Below are 23,393 nucleotides of genomic sequence, written 5' to 3' on the forward strand. Positions count from 1 at the left end.
GCAGCACCTGTTGTGATGTTGCATTCTACAGTGTGACAGCACACACAATCCATAATATCAACAATTTGTCCCAACCACTGAGCACGCCCACTTCTTACAAGTAAAGAAAAAACAACTGAGGTCTGACACTAGCACTACTTTAAAATTGATCTATGGATATATACTTGCCCAATTTACAAGGAACACCGAAAGTAGTCACTAGATGAACGGCCATCCTAAGTACAAGGAGTGGTAATAATGTGTGTGTAGCCCCTAATGGAGCTTGCAATGAAGATCGACTAATGTGATAAGAACATATTTGGCACAGCTAACACTGGGGACCCTCCCTGGTGGGTCTGTACTTGAACTGAATGCCAAGCAGTAACACCAGCATGGTGGAACAAGTTAGAGATTAACCAGTAGCAACAGCACACAAGTCTAACTCTAAATATAGTGCAGCTCCAGCAAAGGACTGCCTCCTGCATTAGAAGTCCACACAACAGTGTTTGGTAAAACTGTGAACAGATGGTCAAGTGCGCATGACTGCAGTGAAGACATTCCTGAAGCAAGTCTGAGGAGCAATCATGCCTAAAGTGGAGTAACCCTTGACAGTAGTATTTTCCAAAGGGTAATGAGCTCCTCAAAGGAAAAGAAAATAGATAAAGTAATCCACTTGGGCAGTGTTTACCTGGCAAATGCAAGCTCTTCTCTCCCTGAGAAAAGAAGATGAACAGCTGTATTATCTTCCTAAAATTATGCATCTGCTTCAAGTAATACCTGAAATGATGTTGTGCATTTAGAGTACAATGGTCGATTTTGTCCTTGGAAAAAAAAGAAGCTGAAAGGACTGGTTTAAAGACATTTCAGGCAGTACTTTCGGAGAAAACACAGGCTGGCCCATAATGAAGCTGGCTAGCTGCTGCTGGGTCACAATCCTGCTTTCCACAAGATCATGATACAAATAGTTGACACATTTACCCTGAATGTAGAATCACTGAAGTTCAAATCATGCAGGCAGCTCTGACAGGTGATGATCACCTCCCAGCTAAATTACTGTGACAGGTCTACAGAAAGAGCCAGACCATGAAGTGGAGTCCTCTATCACTATACCAGTGCAGGAAACGTCTTAAATAGGACCGGGGGACTTCTTTTGTTGATGTCAACCTGATGGTCAGACAACACACCCTTCTTGGCCCTTAAGCGATCACTGAAGACATATTTTCGTTTTTCTTCTCTGAAACAAGGTATGGAGTCAGACAGACTCTAAGGGAAAACGTATGGGAAATCTTCCTTGTCAAGAAATGTAGAAAATATCCACCAATAGCATTCCCTTGACCTGCTTTACCATGCAGAACAGGGGAAAAGTGCATTTACCTGTGGGACAAATAGGTCGATCCCTAGAATGTGCCTCTTTGAAAATTCTAACAAGATTACCGAATCCATAGCGCCAGAAGAGATATGGAGGAGTACAATATGGAATCCACCAGAATGCTTACTTTGCCAGAGATGTGAAATGCTGAGAGAGTGATGCACTTATATATAGTTTGGTGGCAAGCATGCATCCATTCTCAGTACTGGTTGTTTGACCATGTGTTCAGTGCTACAAAGTTTAATTGTTTTAGGATCAAATAAGTAGAAGTGCCAGAAGCAGCTCCTCTTCTAGAAACTTTGGGGTTAAAAGAACTGTACCTGCTTCTAAGTAGTTGATGGCAAACCCTCCACAGAAGTACGATTTCCCCCTTGTACTCTTGAGAAGTACAAGTGATCTTCACATTTTATCACTGAACGATCTGTTGTCAACACCTTGAACAGGTACGGCTTCAGAAAGGTGATGCTCACCTGAAGATTAGTGGGAATTTTTCCACCACTCAAGGTGCCAGCAACAGGCATCTAGCACCAGAAGTAAATATGTGAGTGGATACTGATTCTTCAGCCAATGTTACCTCACAGTATAATGCAACACTCAAATTCTCTGGTGTGTAAATTGCACCAGTGGATTGTGACAACCGGCACAGCCAAGAAGGAACAGAAAGGTCTGAGCTTGGAATTTCTGCTGTAACCTCACTGTAAATATCAAGTTCATGACTTTCTAAATCCCCACCATTTGTAAGAAGGAATGATCAATTACAGAGACAGTCCACGTCTGTGTTGGTGAAGGCAATTTACTGCATTGGGATTACACTGGACATGTCCCAGTTTGTAGTTTTCCCGAGACATTCAGCCAAGGAAGCATCTACTCCAGGAATACTACCAATAACAGGGCCACTGGAAGCCAATTGTCCAGCTAGGCAAGGACACAGAGCTCCTTTTCCCAGGAGCTTTAGCCACCATGGGGATTACCTTAGCAAATACTCTGGGTGGAGAGGAAAAAGCCGAACTGTAACACTTAGAACTGAAAGTGGCATCAACTCAGAGCAGAATAAAGGAAACATCTGTGGGGACACAGGAGAATGATGTTCCAGAAGGCATCCACATTCAACCATATCATCCAGGATATGAAGGCTGGATTCTACGTCTGGATAAAAAGGAAACAAAGTTGTTCATGAAGCAGGGACTGAAATGTGCCCTTTTAATAAGACAGGTGGGAGTCGAACCTCTGCCATTACTCTGATCATTATGGTAATGATGTATTATTACTTCATGCATTATTCCCCTGGTATGTCCTGCTCCAGTTAAGTTGGACCATAAACTAGTGACTTTCACCTTCAAAATCTCTAATGCCCTGCACTAAATGTCTCAGAATTTAATGATTTTAAATGTGCTAATCTCATCAATTCTATGACGAAGTTTCAAAATTCACTAATGGCAGCCTCAGCCTTAATGTTGTTACAGCAAGTAGATTCACAAATGAGTTCTACACCCATTTAGATAAATGTATAGAGCTGGCAATCCCAACCAGAGCAAAATATGATGGGGAATGCAAAAACAAACTACCTTGATAGTCTACCAACATAAACTTTATAATAATAAAAAAATCTCCTTTATTTATCATATTAAGGATGCTATCAGAAATATTACTAAAGCCTTGAAAATGATATTATTAGCATTTGAAGCACGTCAATTATAAATCTTTTTTTAATTACATTAGGAAACTAACAAATAACATTCAGCATTGCTCTGAACTTATTCAAAATGGCACTGCTATTTAGACCTAGTAGGCATTGCCAATATACTAGGCAAAACATACAGTGTAAGTTTTGCTCCAAAAAGTTCTATACAGAGTTCCAAGAAAGGATCATGTACTGGGGGTGCTTTCTAAGACCAAAAGTACTTTATCCATGGGGCCTGACAATGTACCTGACCGTTTCATAAATGGTACTAAGCATGCCGTGGGAGAGACACTCTTCAGACTGTTTAACCTACGGTTGGTACTCAGCAGTGGTGACTCCACTCCATCAGGGGTGGCCCTACCACTGACCCAGGTTATTATAGACTTATCAGCCTGGTAAATCTCATCTGCAAAGCCTGACCAGATAAACTACAATATCCAAAATTTCATTAGACTAGAGCCACAGCAGTTTGGCCTTGTTAAGGGTAGATCTTGTCTAATGAATTTAATTAACATCTTTGAGAGGGTTACATAGACTGTCTTCCTGTTCACACAGCTGGCATTGTAAGTAAGTTTAACTCTAATTCCATATGGTTAAAAGACAGAACCCAGACAGGGTGAGTGGCAAGTGCCTTATCAGAAAGTATGAAGGTGGCCAGTGGTGCCCTCCATGGTTCAGTGCTGAAATGTTTCCTGTTTAGCATTTACTTTTCTTATCTCCTGACTGGAAACCAAAACCTCTGAATAAACAAGTCTGCAAATAACTGCAAAATGAGAATTACTGTCAATTTCCCCTCTTACACCTTAACCCTGCAGCAAGAACTTAGTCAAGTAAATACCTGTTGTACTGAAAATGGGCTTGAATTAAATGCAGGAAAAAAGTACACTATTGTCACATCAGATAAACAACCTCTTCCCTTAGCAAACAGCACAGATAATACCACATTTCAGACCAATGATTTTATTGGTGACCTTGGAACATGGATTGATCATTCTCGCTCTCATTTCATCATCATCTGACAACAGCAGTCAGGAAATCCTTCAACTTAGTGCAACTAATTTCCAAGAGAATATCATGCACTCTAAGGAGGTTATCATTCCCTTACATTCAGCACTGATTAGGCCAATTACTGAGTAAAACAGCTCCATCGGGCTGTAGCTCACTAGACACAGCAAACAACTACAAGGACCCCAGAAGTTCCTAACTAAAACATTACTGCTTAAAGACCCTAAGATGCCAAGAGAGACTGGAAGCACTGTCCTTTTATATAGTATCACACAGACGTCTGAGGGGACATCTAAGCCTCGTCTTCCATGTTATTAGGGACCATTTGTTCTGAAACTTCCACTAATAGTTAAAACAGGGTGCTAAATCTTCACCAGCAAATAAATACAATGTGATGGAGAGATAAGGTCATCACACAGTGTCTTCCATCATCACTGTAATAGGCTCTCCCTGCAGATTAAGTAGTGTGATGCACTATCATCCTCCAAATGGGGCCAGGGTGATTGGATGGGTTCCCACAAATTCAGCCGAGGCTTGACTGACCTTGCCCTCCTACAGAAAGTGGGTACAGCCTAAATGTGGGTAGTGGTGTAATGGTTGCAAGGCTCAATTGCCTTGAACTTCTTATGATAGGATTCCTACGGATTTATTCACTGGGCTGGTTTCCAGCACTCCTGTGGAATACTCAACAGACTGAGAAGAAGCTATATGACAAACTCAAACATTTTACATATAAGGGAGTGTGTAAGGTGTGTGTGTGTGTGTGTGTGTGTGTGTGTGTGTGTGTGTGTGTGTGTGTGTGTGTGTGTGTGTTTCAACACTGCTACTTTAAAAAAGTATGTGGACTATGGCATCATGCCATGGGTCTTGACAGCTTTTAAGTTCCAAACACCTTATGATCTTAATGATGTCACTGATAAGTTCTTTTTCTAGGATGGAAGGAGGCAGTGCTTAGATCTGCCCCTAAATATAATGCATCCTTACAGACAGATATCTGGTTGAACATGAAAAACTAGTATGGGAGATTCATAGGTTGGTACTAGGCTATTGGTCCTAGGGCCTATAAAAGCCCAGCCATAACAATTCCCTGGCTATTTCTTCCCACAGTATTTACTTCCCTAGACCCCTGTCTAGCAGGGTGAATGATGTGATCCTCGGGGATGAATTTCCTGTCTCCCATCCAATCATCAAAGTTCCTTTTGAAGAGGGCCAAAGAGGTGCTCTGCTTGACATGTATGGGCAGTCTATTCCAGAGTCTGGGGAGTCTCTGGGCCAGGAACCTATTCCTCCAGCATGTTTTGTTCATTGTGATGACAAGGTTTAGATCCCTGGAGCATGTGTCTTTGAGGGATTGGGATTTCTTTAAGTGTAGCATGTCCAACAGCTCTGGGTTTGACATGGCCTTGTATGTTAAGCAGAGATCGCCTCTGAGTAGCGATATCCAACAGAGTATAGGTGGAGTTTTTTTTAGACGGTCAACATAGGGCATCTGCTTTAGGCCTGTGATTCTTTTAGTGAGGTACTTCTGTGGCCTTTCCAGCTGCTGCAGATGTCTTTTTTGATGCATACTAAATGGGGCGTTGTATTCTATAATGGGTCTAATGAAGGATGAAGGATGAGTACAGTGGGAGAATGACCTCCTTTTTTCTGGATGAAAAGCCCTTCGTGATGAGGTGTGCCACATAGAAGGATTTCCTGACTGTTGTGGCAATATGTGTGTTTCAACACTACTACTTTAAAAAAATATGTGGACTATGACATCATGACATGGGTCTTGACAGCTTTTAAGTTCAAACCTTGCAAACTGCTCTAAAAGCTAAGGCTGTCCCTTTTAAGATGACATATAACAAAGGACTTGACTGACAAACTGAAGACAGAGGATAAAATCAAGAAGAGGAAAAGGAATGTCAGAGAGAGATCTTCAGGATTATGAAAACAATCAGGCTTTTCTGAGGAGACAGAATAAATCACAGAAAGTAGGTGATACCAGTGATAAGGAAGAAGCTCAAAGAAGTCATATTAGCTCTAGCTCATTGGGCTGATCCATAAGAGATCTTAGAGATAGCACTCCAAAATCTGACAGTTATGCTGGACTGGACCACCAGGAATTCAGTAGGTGGACAATCAATAGAATAACTATTCAAACTGAAGGTGTAACCATCAGGGAGGTGATGGAGGGCCTGCAAAAGTAGAATATGTTCCTGGCAGGGGAAGAAAGGGGCTCTACAATCACATAGACTGAACTTTTTGAATTTGTTAACTGTAAAAGGTAGTGTAACTGATAACTTATATCAGTTTAGACTTTCACAATGACAAACAGTACAACAATAAGACTGCTGGCTTTAAAGATATGCCTTTGTACATAAATTAACCTTTTTTCTTGCATGATAACAGATACTGCAACTTAGCTAACATTAACTACAACTTCTTCTAAGGCCGAAACTGAATGTATTGCTAATAATGTTATTATTTTTGTGGGGCATTACTTTCTCATACTGAACTGGACATCTTAAATTTGGGTTTATAACTTACTATAACTATACAAGTTGATGTTAGAGACCATCAGAGTTAGCCACAAGATACATCTGTTGTATTTACAACTATACAAGTAACAACTGTCCTGAAAACTGATACTATAAGGAATCCATGCAAGTCTAAAAGGATACAATAACTCTATGGAAGAACTTGTTTGTTTGAATGAAGAACATGACTAGGATTTTAACTCTATTCTAATGAATGTTAATAGATGACAGACTGGTAGCAATTGTATTCCTCCATTTAGACATGACAAAATAAAAAGCTTTTTGCAAGTAGTTAACTTGAAGTTGAGGAACTTTTAAAAAAAAAAAATATTTTGCTTAATAAATAGCATAGGATCATAAGAGGTTACTAAGCTAATGGCCCTGGGGCCCTTACAAGCCTAGCCAAAAGTTTATCCCCAAAAAAGAAACCTCAGTCAGCACTTGTCACCCCTGTCAATGAGGGACACAGGTGGAACCCCTGGGACAAATTTGTGGTTTCCCATCCACTCATCAAGGTTGAGCTTGAACAGAGTCAGCGAGGTACTCTGACATGTATGGGAAGTCTATTCCAGAGACAGGGCAGCTTCTGGGAGACAAACCTTCCTCTCCAGCAGGTTTTGTTGATGTTGCATATTAGATTCAAGCCTTTCAAGTGGTTAATGTGTGAGAAGTTAGACTTATAGATATGTAGCATCTCTAGTAGGGTAGGGTTCGAGATTGCCTTGTAGGTGAGACGCAGATCACCTCTCAGCAATCTGTATGATTCCGAGTAGAGTGATAGTGATTTGAGCCTGTCCGCATAGGACAGGTGTTGGAAGCCATCGATTCTTTGTGAGGTATTTCTGTGGCCTTTCCAGTTGGTGCAGGTGTTTGGAGAGGTACATATCAAACGGGCTGTTACACTCAATTACTGGCCTAAGGAGGGAGGAGTACAGAGAGGTAATAACCTCCTTTTTTCTGGATGCAATCCCTTTACTTATGAGATGAACCAAGTAAAAGGCTTTTCTGACCACTGCTGCTACATGATGCTCGAATGTCAGATTGTTGTCAACCTGAGTGCCCAGGTATCTCACCACAGGTTGTGTGCTTAGGGTGTTGCCATTGATGTGGTAATCAGTAGAAGCCGTGTTTTTGCAGAATGGTATGACAATACATTTTTTTTATTTAACTTAAGGCCATGACTTTGGCACCAATCACTTGTTGCTGTCAGACCCTCTTGCAGTATGTTAACATCATTTGTGGAATCAATGACAGCACCCAACTTACAGTCGTCTACAAACTTGGTCAGCCACAGGTCTTTTGTCTTTGCCTGGACCTCTGAGAAGTATATGCCAAACAGCAGGAGTCTCAGGATATATCCCTGGGGAACACCACTTGTGACAGATCTGCTGTTGAAGGTGGAGGCATCTATTTTGACCCAGTGGGTCCTATCGGTGAGCCAGCTGGCCACCCACCTGATGAGACAGGGATTTGTGCCAAGTTGTGTTAGCTTTTCGATGAAGCCTGAGTGGGGGGTTGTGTCAAAGGCTTTGGTCAAGTCAAGCTAAGCTAAGCTGTATGTACTGACTTTCTCTCATCCAGGGCCTTAGTGACAGCCTCAAAGTCGTCAACTAGGTTCAACAGGCAAGATCTACTTGACAAATCCGGGTGGGGTCAAGTGCTTGAAGACTGCCTGGAGACTGCCTACGGCTTAACAGATCAGACTTGTTAAGCTAATGGGGTGATAATTACCAGTGTCAATAGTGGCACCACCTTTGTGCAAGGGGAGACAATGGCACTCTGCTGGAATGAAGTCTGTACTTAGGCTGTGGTTGAATAGGGTGTTCTATGTCGAAGCTAGTTCTTGCTGGAGATGGTGCAGAATACAGCCTGGGATACTATCAGGTCCCATGGAAGTTGTGTTCTTTGCCTTGAATAGGGCCTTTAACACTTGATCTATGGAGATGTGAAGCGTGGGTGTCAAATGGGCCTTTGAGTGGGGGGCAGGGGGGTGAAGTTAGTGCTGAACCTGTCAGATAGCAGGTTGGCTAAGTCAACAGGATCAGTGTAAGTGGAACCATTGAGTACTAATTTGCAACAAACCTGGGCTTTGCCATGGAGGTTCCTGATGTAACTGAAGAAGGCTTTGTGGTTTCCCTTTGTTTAGGAGGCTAGTTTCAAGTCATAATTGGCTTTGGAGGTTTTCACTAGTGATCTAATTTGTTTGTTGAGGCTAAGGAGGGAGTTTTTCCAATTTGGAATTCGTTCCTTTTTACCCTTGGACAACAGTTGCTTCCTTTTGTTGTAAAGCCTGTTGATAGAGCATATCCACCAAACAGGTTTGTGTTTCCTTGAGGAGCAGGTTTTAGTTCTGTTGGGTATGGCTGAGTCCATGCAGTTGTACAGAAGCTTGTATGCTGCATTGGCATACTGTTCAGCATAGTTGTCTGTATTCTCTGAGAGAGGCGGTGGTGTGAAGCCAGAGATACCCTCCCTTAGGAGGTTGTAGTCAGCTTTTGAGAAGTCTTTTACCCTGGTTATGGTGGTGGTAGGGGGTAAGATAGAAACTTTGAATGAGACAACGTGATGATCTGATCTCATTAGGGAAGAACATACTATGGGAGTGGTGCAGCGGTTGCCCATGTTGGTGAGAACCAAGTCCAGAATGTAATTTCCCCTTGTGGGGGTGAGTCGAGTTGGTCTAATGTGTTAGAAATGAGGGAGTCAAGGAATCGTTGGGTGAGTGCATTAGTGCAGGAATAGTTCACCCAGTCTATGGTGGAGCAGTTGAAGTCACCAAGGATCAGGGTGTTAGGGGGTACCTTGATGGAGTCAAGTAGGTCCAGGTAGGAGGAGTGGGTGTCCTGAGTCATGTAGGGGGGTCTATAGCTGGCTATAGCTTGGATGGGTGTCTTGCCATCTGTCAGTTGCACTTGGAGTAGTTCCAGTGTGCCATGCTGACAAACCAGTCTAGAGGTGTGCCTGTCTTTAATGAAGATAGAGACGCCACCACCCTTAGTCTTCCCGACCTCATTTTGGGGTTGGAATGTTTGGAATAAGGTATAGCCTAGTAATGCAGAGGTGCTCTCCGCAGCCCTGAACTAAATTTCCGTGACCGCACAGATGTCAGCATCCTCAATTTTGAGGAAAATCTCCAATGAGTGCATTTTCAGGTTAAGGCTCCTAGCATTAAGCAACATGACCTTCAGTTTGTTTTTGACAGATCTTTTATGTTGGGAGATTTGTCTTTTGGGATACTGTCTAAAAAAGGCACAATGGGAGCGGCAAGAGCCTTGGCCAGGACCCAGAATTCCAGGTGTGACAGGTGGAGGCCATATCTGGCAAAGCATAGAGGCATGTCAACCCAGGCAGACAGATACTGGATTCCCTTGGAATAACACCAGAAACTAAGCCATTTGTTGATGTTGATTATATATATATATATTGCTTTGGTATTGTGGTATCATTCTTGGTGTCTGTTACAGTACTAATAAGTTTGAGTCACAAGCTTTATAAAAGCTTACACATAATAGAAGTTTAGCTATCAAGTCTTCTGATGAGGGCAAAAATACTGTAGTGGTGAACAGTAATCAACATCTCACAGTGAGTATGGAGCATCTTTTACATAAGCACACATACAGGCTGGTTAATAAATCATACATACTCAAGCACATGGGAAACAGTACATATTGCTATCTAAAGTTGTTCAGTATGTTTGCTGACTCAGGATTTACTGAAGAAATTGGCCCATGAATGCCCAGAAGTACCCTCATTCTACTGCCTCCCCAACATGCACAAAACTGTGGACACCTCCCTGGGACAGCCCAAAGTTTCCAGTTGTAATAAGTTTCTGTAAAGGTGAAGGGAGAATGATAAATCAGTTCACAGTAGAGCCTATTTGGAGTTATAGTTCATGTTAGGGATTATGGACATTTTTACTGATTTCTAACACTGTTTGGCAATATGATATGTACCAGACAGTGCTTCATATCTACAGCCCATACACAAATATTCATCAAAAGTATAAACTTGAAGCTCTTAAAATGTTAGTCATATACTCCCCTTGGAGGCAATATTTATTGGACATGTGTATGTTCTGTCTACAGAACATTTTTGTTTGTTTGATAAGGTGTGGTACAGACAAATTAGACAAATTAAAACTACAGACGTTGGTGCCCCCCTTTGCATCTGCTTATGCTAGTCTATTTATGGCTCTTGTGGAATATGATTATATTCATGACAATTTTTTAAGACAGATCACTGCACATGTCTAGAGGCCCTAAAACATCTGTATCTCCATACCTTACAGTCTTACATCTACATACAAACACACACCTTTTACAGGTAAGTCACTGTGCATACTTCTGACAACTATGTAGCCTATTTCCATAAAATATAGCATAACACTTATTCTACCAATGCCTAGACAACACCAATTTTGAAAGCACGGACAAGACATGAAGATGTTACCAAGGAATAAAAGTATGATCTTAAGTGTATGATTCATTATTTACTCTGTTTACAGCTGTGTCACTCTGAAGCTTGTGTATGTGTCTGTTTGTCTGTGTCAGTGCCAAGATAACAATGTTTTTTACTGGAAAAAATAATGCAACCTTTACAATTGGAAAATTGCACTTTCACATCTCATAGCTCCTACTCAGGTGAAAGTTTTTGGTCCCTTACTGCTGCCCTAGCTGACCATTAGCTGCTTGGTTTCTGCTCCATTTGCTTGCATGGTAGTACCCATTTTTTGGACTGCCCTTGAAAGACGGAAGGAAAATGTGAACACAGCAGGTATTCCCCTTGCATAGGACATTACAGGCATGGTGGAGAGTAGAAGTGGAGACTGATGTGTGGGAGGTGGAGAGACGCTAGAAGTTGGCAGTGCCATAAATGCTGTCATCCATGCTAAGGCTTTCTTCCCAAGGTCCTACCCCAGTGCAGTGACTCCTGGTCTGTTAGGTTGGGTCAGACAGCGAAACATGCCTTTGAGGATCTGCCTTCCCTGAGTGCTATGGCAACCAATCCTCCTTGCCACTAACACAAACCCAGTCTGGCAATCATTTCAAGCCCCAACCTGCCCCCATGACTGGACCACCAATCCCCTCTGCCAGTTACATCCGATGCTCAAGCTGCTAACCACACTCAGATTGCCTAACTCACAGTCAGGGTTTAACTCCCCCACCCCATGCCGCCAGTTGGCTATTTCTCATACTTACATGCATGAAGCTATTCAAAAACTGATGTTTACTGTGGCATCCTTAAACAGATATAGTTTTATTTATCAGTGTTCAATTTATGCTAATTACTTACGAATAGCCACGGTGGTACGGCGGTAGCATTGTTACCTCACAGCAAGAGGTTCTCCTGTTCGATTCTTGGCTGGGCTTGGGAGTGCCTTCTGTGTGGAGTCTGCATGTCCTCCCCGCAGTTGGGTAGCATTCAAAAGACATGTATGCGTAAATGGGCGTGCCTTCGTTGAAGGTTGAGAGTTGAGCTGGCACCTCAGCGTTTCGTAAAAATCTACTGCCAATCATTAGCGGACCGGAGTTCCGCTGTGGTGACCCCTTACTGGGAAATGCCGAAAGACAAACAACAACTTACGAAAAGCAACTGCTTACTTTTTATTAATGTAATAACATATTTAGTTCTGACCAGCTGCCTACTTGTTTGGAATGCCTTTTGATAAAATTGATTCAATACTGGTCCACTTTATGTTGTTTTGCTCTAAGCCTTCATACAGACAGGTAGACTGTGTAAAGTGATAGCCTGATAAAAATCTAATATGCTAATCTTTAGCTCTGTGCAGAAAATATTGAAATATGAAGGGCAGTCTAAAAAGATGACATTCAGTTTACATACTATCCTATGCAGAATACTTTTTCTTTTAAAATGGATATTTTTCTTTATCAAACAAACAATCCTAACTTCAATGATATAAATGACTTACAAAATATCATAGCTATGTTATGGAAAAAAGATGTGATTTACACAAATATGATTTTTCACAGGAGTTAGCCATTTAGCTTATCTTCTGTTACATTAATCTCTGGAAAACTACAGCAAATTAGATAAACATAGGTTAAAAGTAGAACCACCTTGTATGATGGCATATGAGTTACTGTATAGAAATATTTCTGGAAAGGACCCCTAATGAAATGCTGGCACCTGAAATGCTGAGTGCCGAAAAGCTGAAAAAAAAGACCAAAAACACAGAGAACAGCAAATTTCGAAAATCCCTCTACTCCTTACAACTTCTTTTTGTGGCAGGGCAGAGTCAAGCCCCCACATCCCCTGAACTTATATATACCAATAGATCACTATGCTAGGAGAAAAAGGAATATTCCAAGAAATGGCATCTCGGACTCGGTATATAAAAGTCCAATCTTTTGGCCATTCAGTCTCTGCATTTCAGAACTTGCTGCAGTGGTTCCCGACATTTAAATTGTTGCCTCCTGGGGATGCAATGCACACCTTAAAGTTTATCTGGTCACTACTGTATTAACTAAGTAAAAAAGACAACACTCTGACAACATTAAGTCTCAGCAAACTTCAGTTGATACACTGATACGCTTCCAACAGTCATTATATCTTAAGCCTTAAAAGCAGATTCCTTTAGTCCCTTGGTCCAAGAGTATGGGTTCTTTATGCAGTGATGCAGGATGCATGCTGTACAGAAGGAAAATAATATGTGCCTGGCCTTAATGGTCAACTACAGTACAAATGCCTGTGGCTCTTACCTCTCAGCTGGGGTGCAATGTCATTTTCACCCGGTGTTGGCCAGAAAGGTAAGCCTGGATCATTCTCTCCTCGACGGTCTGTCTTTTCTATTGGGATATTGGTAGGTTCAGGAACATACATCTCTATGACAAAAAGCAGAACATTAACTTATCTGTTGTTCTTACAACACTCCTCTTGAGCATCATCTCTCAATCCACAGTATTAACTAAGCTTAACTATAGTGAAGGTGCCATAAGTATATGCTGCAGGAGTATTTTGTTTTAGATTATATGCAATACAACCTAGAAGTTAAAGTTATAAATTTCAAATGAAGCTGATACACACAACATTCTCAATTTAGTTCTCATAGCCTCCACTTTGCTTGGCAATCTTAAAGCTTCTAGGCTATAACTAAAAAACTTAGCTTTTTAAGGATATTTTACCTTGCTAACACTGAATGAATACTGAACACATATAAAGTTAGAAAGGTAAAAGAAAAAATGCTCAACCTATGGAAAAACATTTGTGTATGTGTTGTGGGGGCACTGAAAGAAAGAAAGTATTCAAAAAAAGGGTTTGAGCTTTGTATACCCTGTGTTTCACGAGAAATAATTAACCCATAAACTTGGTTAAACAAGAGTAACTGAACTGAAGCTGACCAGAGAATTAAGAAGTGTGGAAACTCATCCAAAATCATTGATCGGCAACAAGGACTGGTAATGAAAAAGGAACAACAAGCAATGACCATTAAGTGTATGTAATACAGCACAGGAAAACACCATCTAGCTTAACATGTCTAAACATGTGACACTCTGTATCCTATGAATTTGTAGCCGAGTGTTGGGGTCTCTGAGCCCTGTACCAGACTGAAGAGTTAATATGTGTCTGCATGGTATGACATGCTATTGAGCTCTGGGCTAAATGCATGTTCCTATGGGCCAAAGGACATGCAAGTATATAAAAAGCATGACTAATGACAAGCTCCAAGGACTGAATGACTCAAGGCTCCTTGTCCTTTTTCCAAAGATACTAGTCAAGTCCATTTTAGGAAGAACAAAAGTGACACCTTAAAAGTTGGACAGCTTCCCCAAAGAAGGAGACATTCATTGGGATGCTTAAGGCAGTCTCAGAAATAGGAACTTCAGTATCTGACTATTCCACAGTCCAACAGTACTCCAAAGAGGGAGGAAGAAAAACTTCAGCTTTACAAGAAGTGCTAGTCTGCAGAAAGGAGGTGGCCATCCTATTCTAAGGGATGCAGGATGGCTCATGAGAGGCAGCATAAGGGGCGCTGGTGGCTGACAGGCCTATGCAGGTTCCTCAATTTACACTTCCAAACTGTGTGCTCCTTCATCTGTTTGGTCACATCCTACCAGGTATAAAACAAGCTGGGCAGATTCACTGTATCAGATGCAAGTAAGGGCTTATATGTGTGGAAGGGCCTACAGGTGTGTCCTTATCGCTCACCGCTGAGTCTTCAAGTTAATGGGAAACCAACAATGGTAGTCTTCTGAGCCTCAGCTCAATGTTGAAGATACATTGTAGGGACATAAGGGCTCACTCCACTGCACCTAAGAATGGGTGTCAGGGTGCTGATGCCTTGCTTTCTCTTTTACAGCATTCAGCACAAAATATATCATAATCTAACGTCTCATAAGACATAAAGCTCATCTTCAGTAAGGGTTTTCATGGACATGAGGTGAAAGACTCTGCATATGTTTTGGGAGGCCAGTTCTTTGGCCTAGACAGAGTCTCATGCTCTCTTAGATTCCTTCTCCTCCTCATCACACAATGGACCATCTTGCCAGTCCTTGCACATACAGCCTTCCCTTGCAACCAATCCTTTAGCATCCAGTAAGGCCTTAAACTTCCTCCATCTGTGATGAGGGGTCTAAATGAAGCACTGACACTTCTGGGAAGGCCTGACATCATGTACAACTAAACCAGACAGTGGTCCTAGAGTGCTCCCAAAACACACTCATCCAGCTAACAAATGAAAACTTAAAAAATATATATGATTCCTTTGCAGCCAGCAGTGGCATCTTTTATATGAATTCTCTTTTATTATTTGTGAACTGCAGAAAATATTTGAAGGCTTAATTTCTTAGGACTCAAATGCAGCAAGTTTCCAATGTAGTACATTAGGCCCCATGACCCAGGTAGCAACAGCAGCAAGAAATATCTAAGGAACAAAGGAGTGCGTGTATATTTCAGTCTTGGTCTCCCAATTCAGGAGCTATGGATCTAAAGAGAGCTCTCTATAAAGGCATCTTCCACTGTTTTTCAATGCAGAGGCAACAAACAAGATTCTAATCATTTACTGAAATCTAGAAACCTGGGAAAGGAGCCAGGTTTGCTTCATTTGATCTAAGGATGAACTAGAGTTTGGTTCACAAATGACATCTAGCATGTACCAGTTCTGTAAGATAGGGAAGCCTTCAGTTTTAGAACGACAGGACAAGTATGTAACCACAGATTAAGTTCTGCTTTTTTCTAAGGACACCTGTCTCTGTACTGCAGCATGTGTGGAAGGAAAAGGGGGATACAGAAGTATGTGTGTTTGGGAAAACGGTTTCATTATACAGGAAGATTTACCACTTTCAATTTATTTTCAGACTGTCTCAAAGGTAAGAGGGGCCAGACTGTCTTTAAAGGTAAGAGGGGTAGAAAGAAGCACTAAGAGTACTCTGCTAATTAATATATTATTAATTTAGAAATAGATACTCTCATATATATTTTTTGGTTCTGCTTTGAAACGCTGACTTCTTGAAAGGTGTCACTTCAAAAGAATGAAAAAATGCCAGAAAACTAGGAGGGCAAAAATTCCTTTTCACTTGTATTTTTACAGGGGGCGAGCGCCCCGCCCCCAAACTAATGTATGCCAACTCAATGGTTGCACCAATTCAAAGAAGGGAGAAATTGCCCTAAAAAGTGAATCATTGCTGTCCCACAATTAAAAATCATGCTGATAATGATTTCTTATGGAGAAAAGCATTCAGGCTTATGCAGTTTGTCTTTTTTCTTTTCCTGTGAGCTACTGACGATCGGGGAATTTCTCCTCAAGATTGGTAGCGAAGCCATGTTTTTCACATCGTGGACTGATTTCTTCAGACTCTTGGATATTTCTCATGATTTCTTTAAACCGAGAACTGATGGGAAGAATTATATATGGTATGAAAGATAAGGTCACCATTTCTATAATTTACATTCTTTGAGGAATGTTTAAACTACATTTGTAACATTCTGAAGCAAGTATAAATAAACTGTTAATGTTGGATATAACCCCCCATACCATATACATCAACTCATACAGTTTTTGATGCAAAAAGCGTGTTATTTTTTGCATTTTCTTTTCTTGATAAGGATGGCCCACTGAAATTTTTCTAGAGGCTGAAAATCTCTGCCATTTAATCATGAAAGACTGAACCCCCAATTCTTCACTAAAGAGGTAATGTACAGGATAATGCATTTACATACTAAATGCATCATTAGGAGTTTTTTGTACTTCTGTGAAAATTGCCAACCAAGTTTAATGGGTTGAACACCTTACATTATAACATACGTGAGGATCTTGTAGTGAAAATATACTGTAAGTAAGAAGCTGCTTTTATAAAGAAGTAACCTAGCATCTACCATGATATCATTTTGTGGGTGTAGTTACAGAGAAAAATTAAGAAAGCTGTGAAACTAAAAAAAAAATCAAACACAATATAATCTTTGTAAGCTGCAACATCACTTGCAACTTTAACATCAAAAGTATAACTGGAAATAAAATTAAATGTAAAATGAGGTTTCAGAAAGTAACCAATTCATTTTAACGTTTGTGAAGTGTAATTCTCTTTTAACTTTAAACTTTCTATCATATCAAATGCTTTAGCGTCCGTGTCATATAGAGTAGGAGAGACTGAAACCGAGGTATTTAAACTACTTTTTTGACAAATGCATTTGGCTGCTCCTCAAGGCTGTGTTTCTTAAAAGGTAAGGCCAGGGAGATAGTTGGACTTTTTTTCTCCCAAAATTAATAAAATGCTATTTAAATGATTGCTTACTTAATATACGTAATGCAAGTTGATAAGAAAATGAAAAAAAAAAAAAAAAAAAACATGTAAGGACATCCAGGACTGTCAACATCTTCAAAGTGCTTGCTGACTACATGGTGAAGGGCGAGAAGGAAGTAAGCGCTGAGAAATATCTGACTTCAGTTAGGTTGTAAGTCTGTTGTTACTGACAATCCTGACTGAAATCCAAAAGGTTAATAGTAAGTTGGAGATGTTTATAAATAAAGCACATTCGAGCAACAATAAAGATGATGAGATAATCATTCTGACTCTGCTGTGAGGGAACAACTTATTACACTGGATGTGAAGTTAGCAAAGTTTGGATACAAGCTAAAGGAGCAACAGGACAGGGCACAGAGAAAGAACATATGCCTAAAAGGAAAAATAAATAACAAATAAACTGTGTTACATTAAGGACAAACCATCAGACTGGGCTGGCTTCCATGTAAAATGTGACTGGGTGAGAAGGGAGGAACACCAGATCAGAGAACAGAGTTTTTTCTTCTCCTCAAGTGTTAACTCATTACATCCGAGTGACACCACCAGGTGCATATGCAGTTACCTCCAACTGATGCCTCTAGCTGTCAAATATTGCTTGTTTATTTTTGCATCAATAATTCCCAAAGCATGCTATGTACAAGTTTTTTAAAAGATTTCATCTTAAAGCTTACACAATGGCAAACTCAACTACATTAATATTTGACCTCTGTCTTCTGCACGTAAAGAGATATTAAATGTTACTTTTATGATATTTATATAGATATAATTTTCACATTTTTTAAATATCTCAGCAACCAAGTAACACAGACAGAACTCCTTAGCTCATATAAAAGCTCTCAGCTAGATGAATAAAATACTGCTGACAGTATGTGTGCAACTTAAGAGGTTTCTGAGATATTGTAAGTTGTTTACAAAATACTACAAATGTAATCGTCACTGTGTTCACTCTGACTTATAAAATTCAATTTTTTAAGACCCAGAACCTAGAGAATACTACCACTATAAAAAATAGTTTGTGCAGAAGAGGTAGCTATTTATACTTCTTTCATAACCCCTATGGTTCCAGAGATATGAACATTTGTTTGAAATGTGAGGACATAATTTGATTCTGCAAAAAGGCTTAGGCTCCGCCCATTGGAAGTTACAGTGCAACCTTTCTGAGCTCCATTGGAGTGAATGAGTTAAGGGACACCTGATGAGAAGTGGTACTGGGCACCAGAAGAGCCATCTACACCTCTGGCAACCACCCTCAAGGATGAACATGTAGTGGTCCCAGTGGACAGCTAGACTGTACTTCTATAAGACACCTGCTGACTTCAAAAATCCCATTCCCCATTCATTTAGAGGGTCCTGATACAGACCCATGCCCCACCCTGGTTAGCACCAAGGATGTTAGTGCTCCAGTATGACTGAATTCCTTTGTTACCCCTTGAGGGCAGAAAGCTTAGCACTACCTCTCACTCTTCCTTGTCTTTGGACAGTCCTCTGGCCCCTGCATAACTATTAGAATTCAAACAACCAGTGCTTCTAGCATATGTCTTGTCTACATGACAAGGATACTCTGCTGTTTTACCTGAAATTATCATTCACAAAACTACATAACTTTGAGGTCATAATCAATACATTATTTTAATCAAAATAATACTTCACAGCACATGTTAAAGGAATATACAGAAATATCCAATCCACAACAGTTTTACCATCATTTTATGTCGTATTCCCTACCTGGACAAATTGGGCAGCAATCAATACATTATTTTAATCAAAATAATACTTCACAGCACATGTTAAAGGAATATACAGAAATTTCCAATCAACAACAGTTTTACCATCATTTTATGTCATATTCCCTACCTGGACAAATTGGGCAGCAGCTTCCCTCGTCACTGATGTGATCACTACAGGGCAAAACAGGACAGCTGACTGTAGAGCACAGGGTCTGCCCCTGAAGACAGTAACAATGCGTGCATCGATCAATGTCCCACCTCTCTTCATCAGCGTAGGTCTTCCCATTAAAATGACACACCACTTTCTTAGGCAAGGTATCTTCTGCTCCAAAATTACAAACAAGTGGGGAAAAAAATGAAACCTTTAATGCAAAAGAAGCCTTTAACAGAATATAGTGAACTGAGCATATGATCTGGAACTTGTTAGACAGAATGCAGATCTGTGACGATAAAAATCACAGTTCTGAATTACCTGCTATCACTTCCTACACAAGCCTAAGAATACCAAGTAGAATTGTTGTGCTTCACCTGTCTTTAATTTACAGTGCAGTACTTTTAAATATTCCCCAAACTTGACTGTGTATACCTAACAGGAAGTGATATCATCATGTGTAGACCTAACAGGAAGTGATTTCACAATTCATCACTCTACACTGAAACATGTACTGCTCTGACCATTCCTAAACTGAATCATAACAGCAAAACTACTACAGCCAAAATGCATAGGATCCACATATAATCAATGCAGATGCAGTTACATCTTATTTCAGCAATATATACTTGTCTGTTACTGTCCTAGGATACCATAAATGATCAATACAAATGTGGTTGCATCATATACCAGAAATATACATTTACTTAGTTTCCTGTTGATGAAGCAAAGCACATTTTGAGACTGAATGAGATACATTAGGGTAGTTTCTTTGCTTTTATTCAGTGTTAATTAGTGAAGAGGAGCTGAAGAATTCTTCAACAGTCAGCAAATTGGTATTTTCATACAGTTCACCTGTATGTTGATTCCTCTGAATATGTGGCTGCAAGAGGGGGTTTCTAATTACTCCTTGTTATAGTAACCCAGAGCTGACAATAAGAATAGCAAGGGGGGGTGACCCCTGCATGCTGAGGTTTGTGGGGGGAGGATGGGGCTTTTCCATCCCAAAAAACGTGTTTACATACAGTGATAAAACAGCTGTCAAATAAAAAAGCATTCATTCAATCAGTGGCTGCCAAGCAGGACTTCATTCAGACCATCACGTTACAATCTATGATTCCTACCCTTCAATGCACCATTTCTACATAAAACTGCTACTCAAACTGCCTGTAGAGATCACAGCTTCTCTCTCCTGTCAACCAGTCGATTGGAGGTATTCCTCTTCTCCCTAAAACTGGAGTGCCTATCCCTTTTTCTGCACTCATATAAAGAAGTATCTTCTCCAAACTGCCACATACAAATGCTTCCACCACAATATCACCCCCTCCCTGAAACCCAATTAAATATCATCATGTACAGAGCAGCATGAGTAAATATCTCAGCAAAAATAGTTGTAAGTGCAAATATTTCTGTGAAATGAGCAGCAAATGTTAAATATCACTGCATAAAGCACCAAAAGAATATCGTTGCGCAGTGAGTGATGAGTATCGCTGCCCAAACAGCTGTAATGAGCATCACTGTTCCCTGAGCGGCAAAAGTATTACTGCACAAAGAGCTGTAATGAGTATCACTGTGTGGTGAGCGGTATGAGTTTGCATTAAAGCTGGCTTTTTGTATTATAGCCTGTGCCTGAATTTGTTGCTATCATTAGAGGACTGCAGTAGATGAGGATTGGAAGCAACCTCCTTCCTGCAGTACTTTTAAGTAATAGGGATGTGGGGCAGTGCTGGAGGGCAGGCCGGCAGAGGGGGGGGGGTTGGGGGTGGCTACAAAACTCTCTTTATATGTTTATTTCATCCTTTCAATTTTAGAGTGTGTTTTAACTGATTTCTGCTACTGGGGTGTTGTTGAGTTAATGTTAGGGGATCCAAGGACTCGGTGTATATTGTTTCATTACAGATCCAAATAATAATCAAAGGATCATTAGCATATGCACTCAATACGACATCAGAGTACCCACTTTTCCTTTCTTTAGTTACAGCATCCTCCTAACTGTTACATCTGTTACATGAACAAGTGTTTCTTCAGAATCTGATTTACATTGGCACAGCTCTTCACTCATTACATCGTGCTGAATCTGCATTTTAATTTAGGACTTTAGGTTCTGCAGAAGCAACTGATATTATCTAGAAATGAAACATTAAGACAACTACATGTGGAATTTAATTCATTGAAAGTAATCAGTGTTTATGAGTTTTAGCTTATGCTTTCTCTAAATCCATTCTGTATCCTTCCCTAAGCTCCTTTTTAATCTTTTTCTGCATGTTAGTTCATAGATATAGACTATCCAAATTCTTGACCGTGTTGTATTTACATTGCTGTCCTCAATAAGAGAAACGTTTAAAATATCATTTCTCACTTAAGTTATTACTTTAACCAGTGTAGCAGCAATCTAATCATTGCACTTTTTCCAATATTCTTTCAATGTTTCTATGACCTCGGCTGTGGGCAGTGCCACAGGGGTCTTTGGAGAAAGTATATTATTTCATAAATAATTGAACTAAGCCAGCTCAGTCACATAGACAGATAAAGCCCTCAGTAAGGCCTAGAAGGCCAGAGATGGCCAGTATCTTGGACATCTGAAACAGCTGTTAGGGAAGATGGGCAAGCCTGCCCTGAGGGAGGGTATGTGTTTGCACAGGGGGACAGTTATTCAAGCAGTGGTGGAGGCCAAAGTCTAGGCAAGTGGGAGTACTGACAAGGTGTTGTTACTCCAAATTCCAGACACATCCTTACAGGCTACCTCTCATTGCCTTACTCAGCCTATCAAACAAAGACAAGCACACTGTGGTAGGACCTAAAGAAGAGCCATGGTGTACAGGACTGCATTTATAATGATGCTGACTTCTAGCTCCAGTATTACAGGGTTAATCTTTACTTCTCCTGCTCTGACCACTGCATAAAAAGTGGGTCCACATTTGTCGTATTAAACCTTATGTACATTTGCAACATTTGTCGTATTAAATCTTATGTACATCTGCCACAATGCTCAGTCTTTGTGGTCTGCCCTTTGAAATGAACAGTCCATTTACTGATCTCTGTAACCTTGACACTAAGCTAGTTACAACAGTTTCTCTTCTTCTCTACAAGGGCACAGTGTTTGTGCAGAAAGCACTTTCTGTGAGTAAATAATCCTTCCTTTACTTCTTAACAGTCACATTTATGACAAGGCTGCCATTCTGACTCTGTAAATAGCAATGCTGAATTGAACCAATGTTTCTAAGCAGACGGTGGATTTTTTTCCCTTTCTGAGAGACAGAGAGAGAAAGAGAGTATGGAATTTTTCAGTACTGAACACAGTGCATGTTTCATAGCTTGTTTTTACAGCTGCAAAATTATTATCTGCCCTGCTCTGAGTGGATAGTCCCCAATTATCAGCAGCTCTTCCGGCATGGAGAACACAGCATACTATAGAACACAATGTCCTGTTTCACAGCAGGAAGCTCTCAGGAGCTGTGATAATTCTGAAGGACAACCAGTAGACATTATGTAATGTGCTACCGGAAGAGTGCGCAGGTGTGTATTGTCGGCGAGGGTGGGGGTGATCTGCAGGCAAGCAGGCCTCTACAACAAAGCCAGCTGGTTTGTTTATTTGATAGCTGCTTGGGCTCCCTTTACTCACTACAGTACGTATACCTCATCTGGATGACACACACTATTCATACAGCTCTGTGCAGCCCTATGGATTGAAAACTAAATACTCCCCCAGTCTTGTAAATTTATTTTTATACTGTGTATACATGTCTTTGATCATATGTATAAATAAGTCCAAGATATATGAACAGCTACAGACATGGCAGGAATATATACGCAGTATGCACACTGACAATGAAATGAACATCTACTAAAAACCCATTAAGTAAAGAATTAAAATGATTGCCCCCCCCCCCCCCTTCCCGAGCTCCACCAGAACACAAACTGGGAATTCTGAGTCAATCACAATTGATAGCCAAGTCAGAAATTCATTTCTCTTTTTCTCTGACTGCTGATCTTAAGGCTATCCAGTTAATGTGATACCGTCAAAGTTATGAAACAATCTTTGAGTGGAACTGTATTCCCCAGTGAATCACTCAGTCTTCTAAAAACATCAATTGTGACCTTGTCTACTTACCTACAAAAATAGCACGAGTCCGGAAGGTTGATCACTGATGAAATAACACTGCCTTGCCATCAGAACTGCGACTCTTAGAGTATACCCACTC

General features: G+C 40.5%; 1 protein-coding gene across 2 annotated transcripts in view; it reads right to left on the bottom strand.

Annotated features, from left to right (window-relative positions):
- Positions 1-23,393, bottom strand: part of CRIM1 (cysteine rich transmembrane BMP regulator 1) — a 1,731,222-nt gene that overhangs the window by 48,862 nt on the left and 1,658,967 nt on the right. For both annotated transcript variants that reach the window (XM_044058922.1, XM_044058913.1), the window contains 2 exons: positions 19,168-19,362; positions 13,276-13,398 (listed from right to left, as the gene is read on the bottom strand). In XM_044058922.1, the coding sequence (XP_043914857.1) occupies positions 13,276-13,398; positions 19,168-19,362 (318 nt within the window). The remainder of the gene's footprint in view (positions 1-13,275; positions 13,399-19,167; positions 19,363-23,393) is intronic.

Source organism: Protopterus annectens, chromosome 1.part2 (genome assembly GCF_019279795.1).
Source record: "Protopterus annectens isolate FY-2018-M chromosome 1.part2, PAN1.0, whole genome shotgun sequence".
In the NCBI taxonomy this organism is placed as follows: Eukaryota; Metazoa; Chordata; order Ceratodontiformes; family Protopteridae; genus Protopterus; species Protopterus annectens.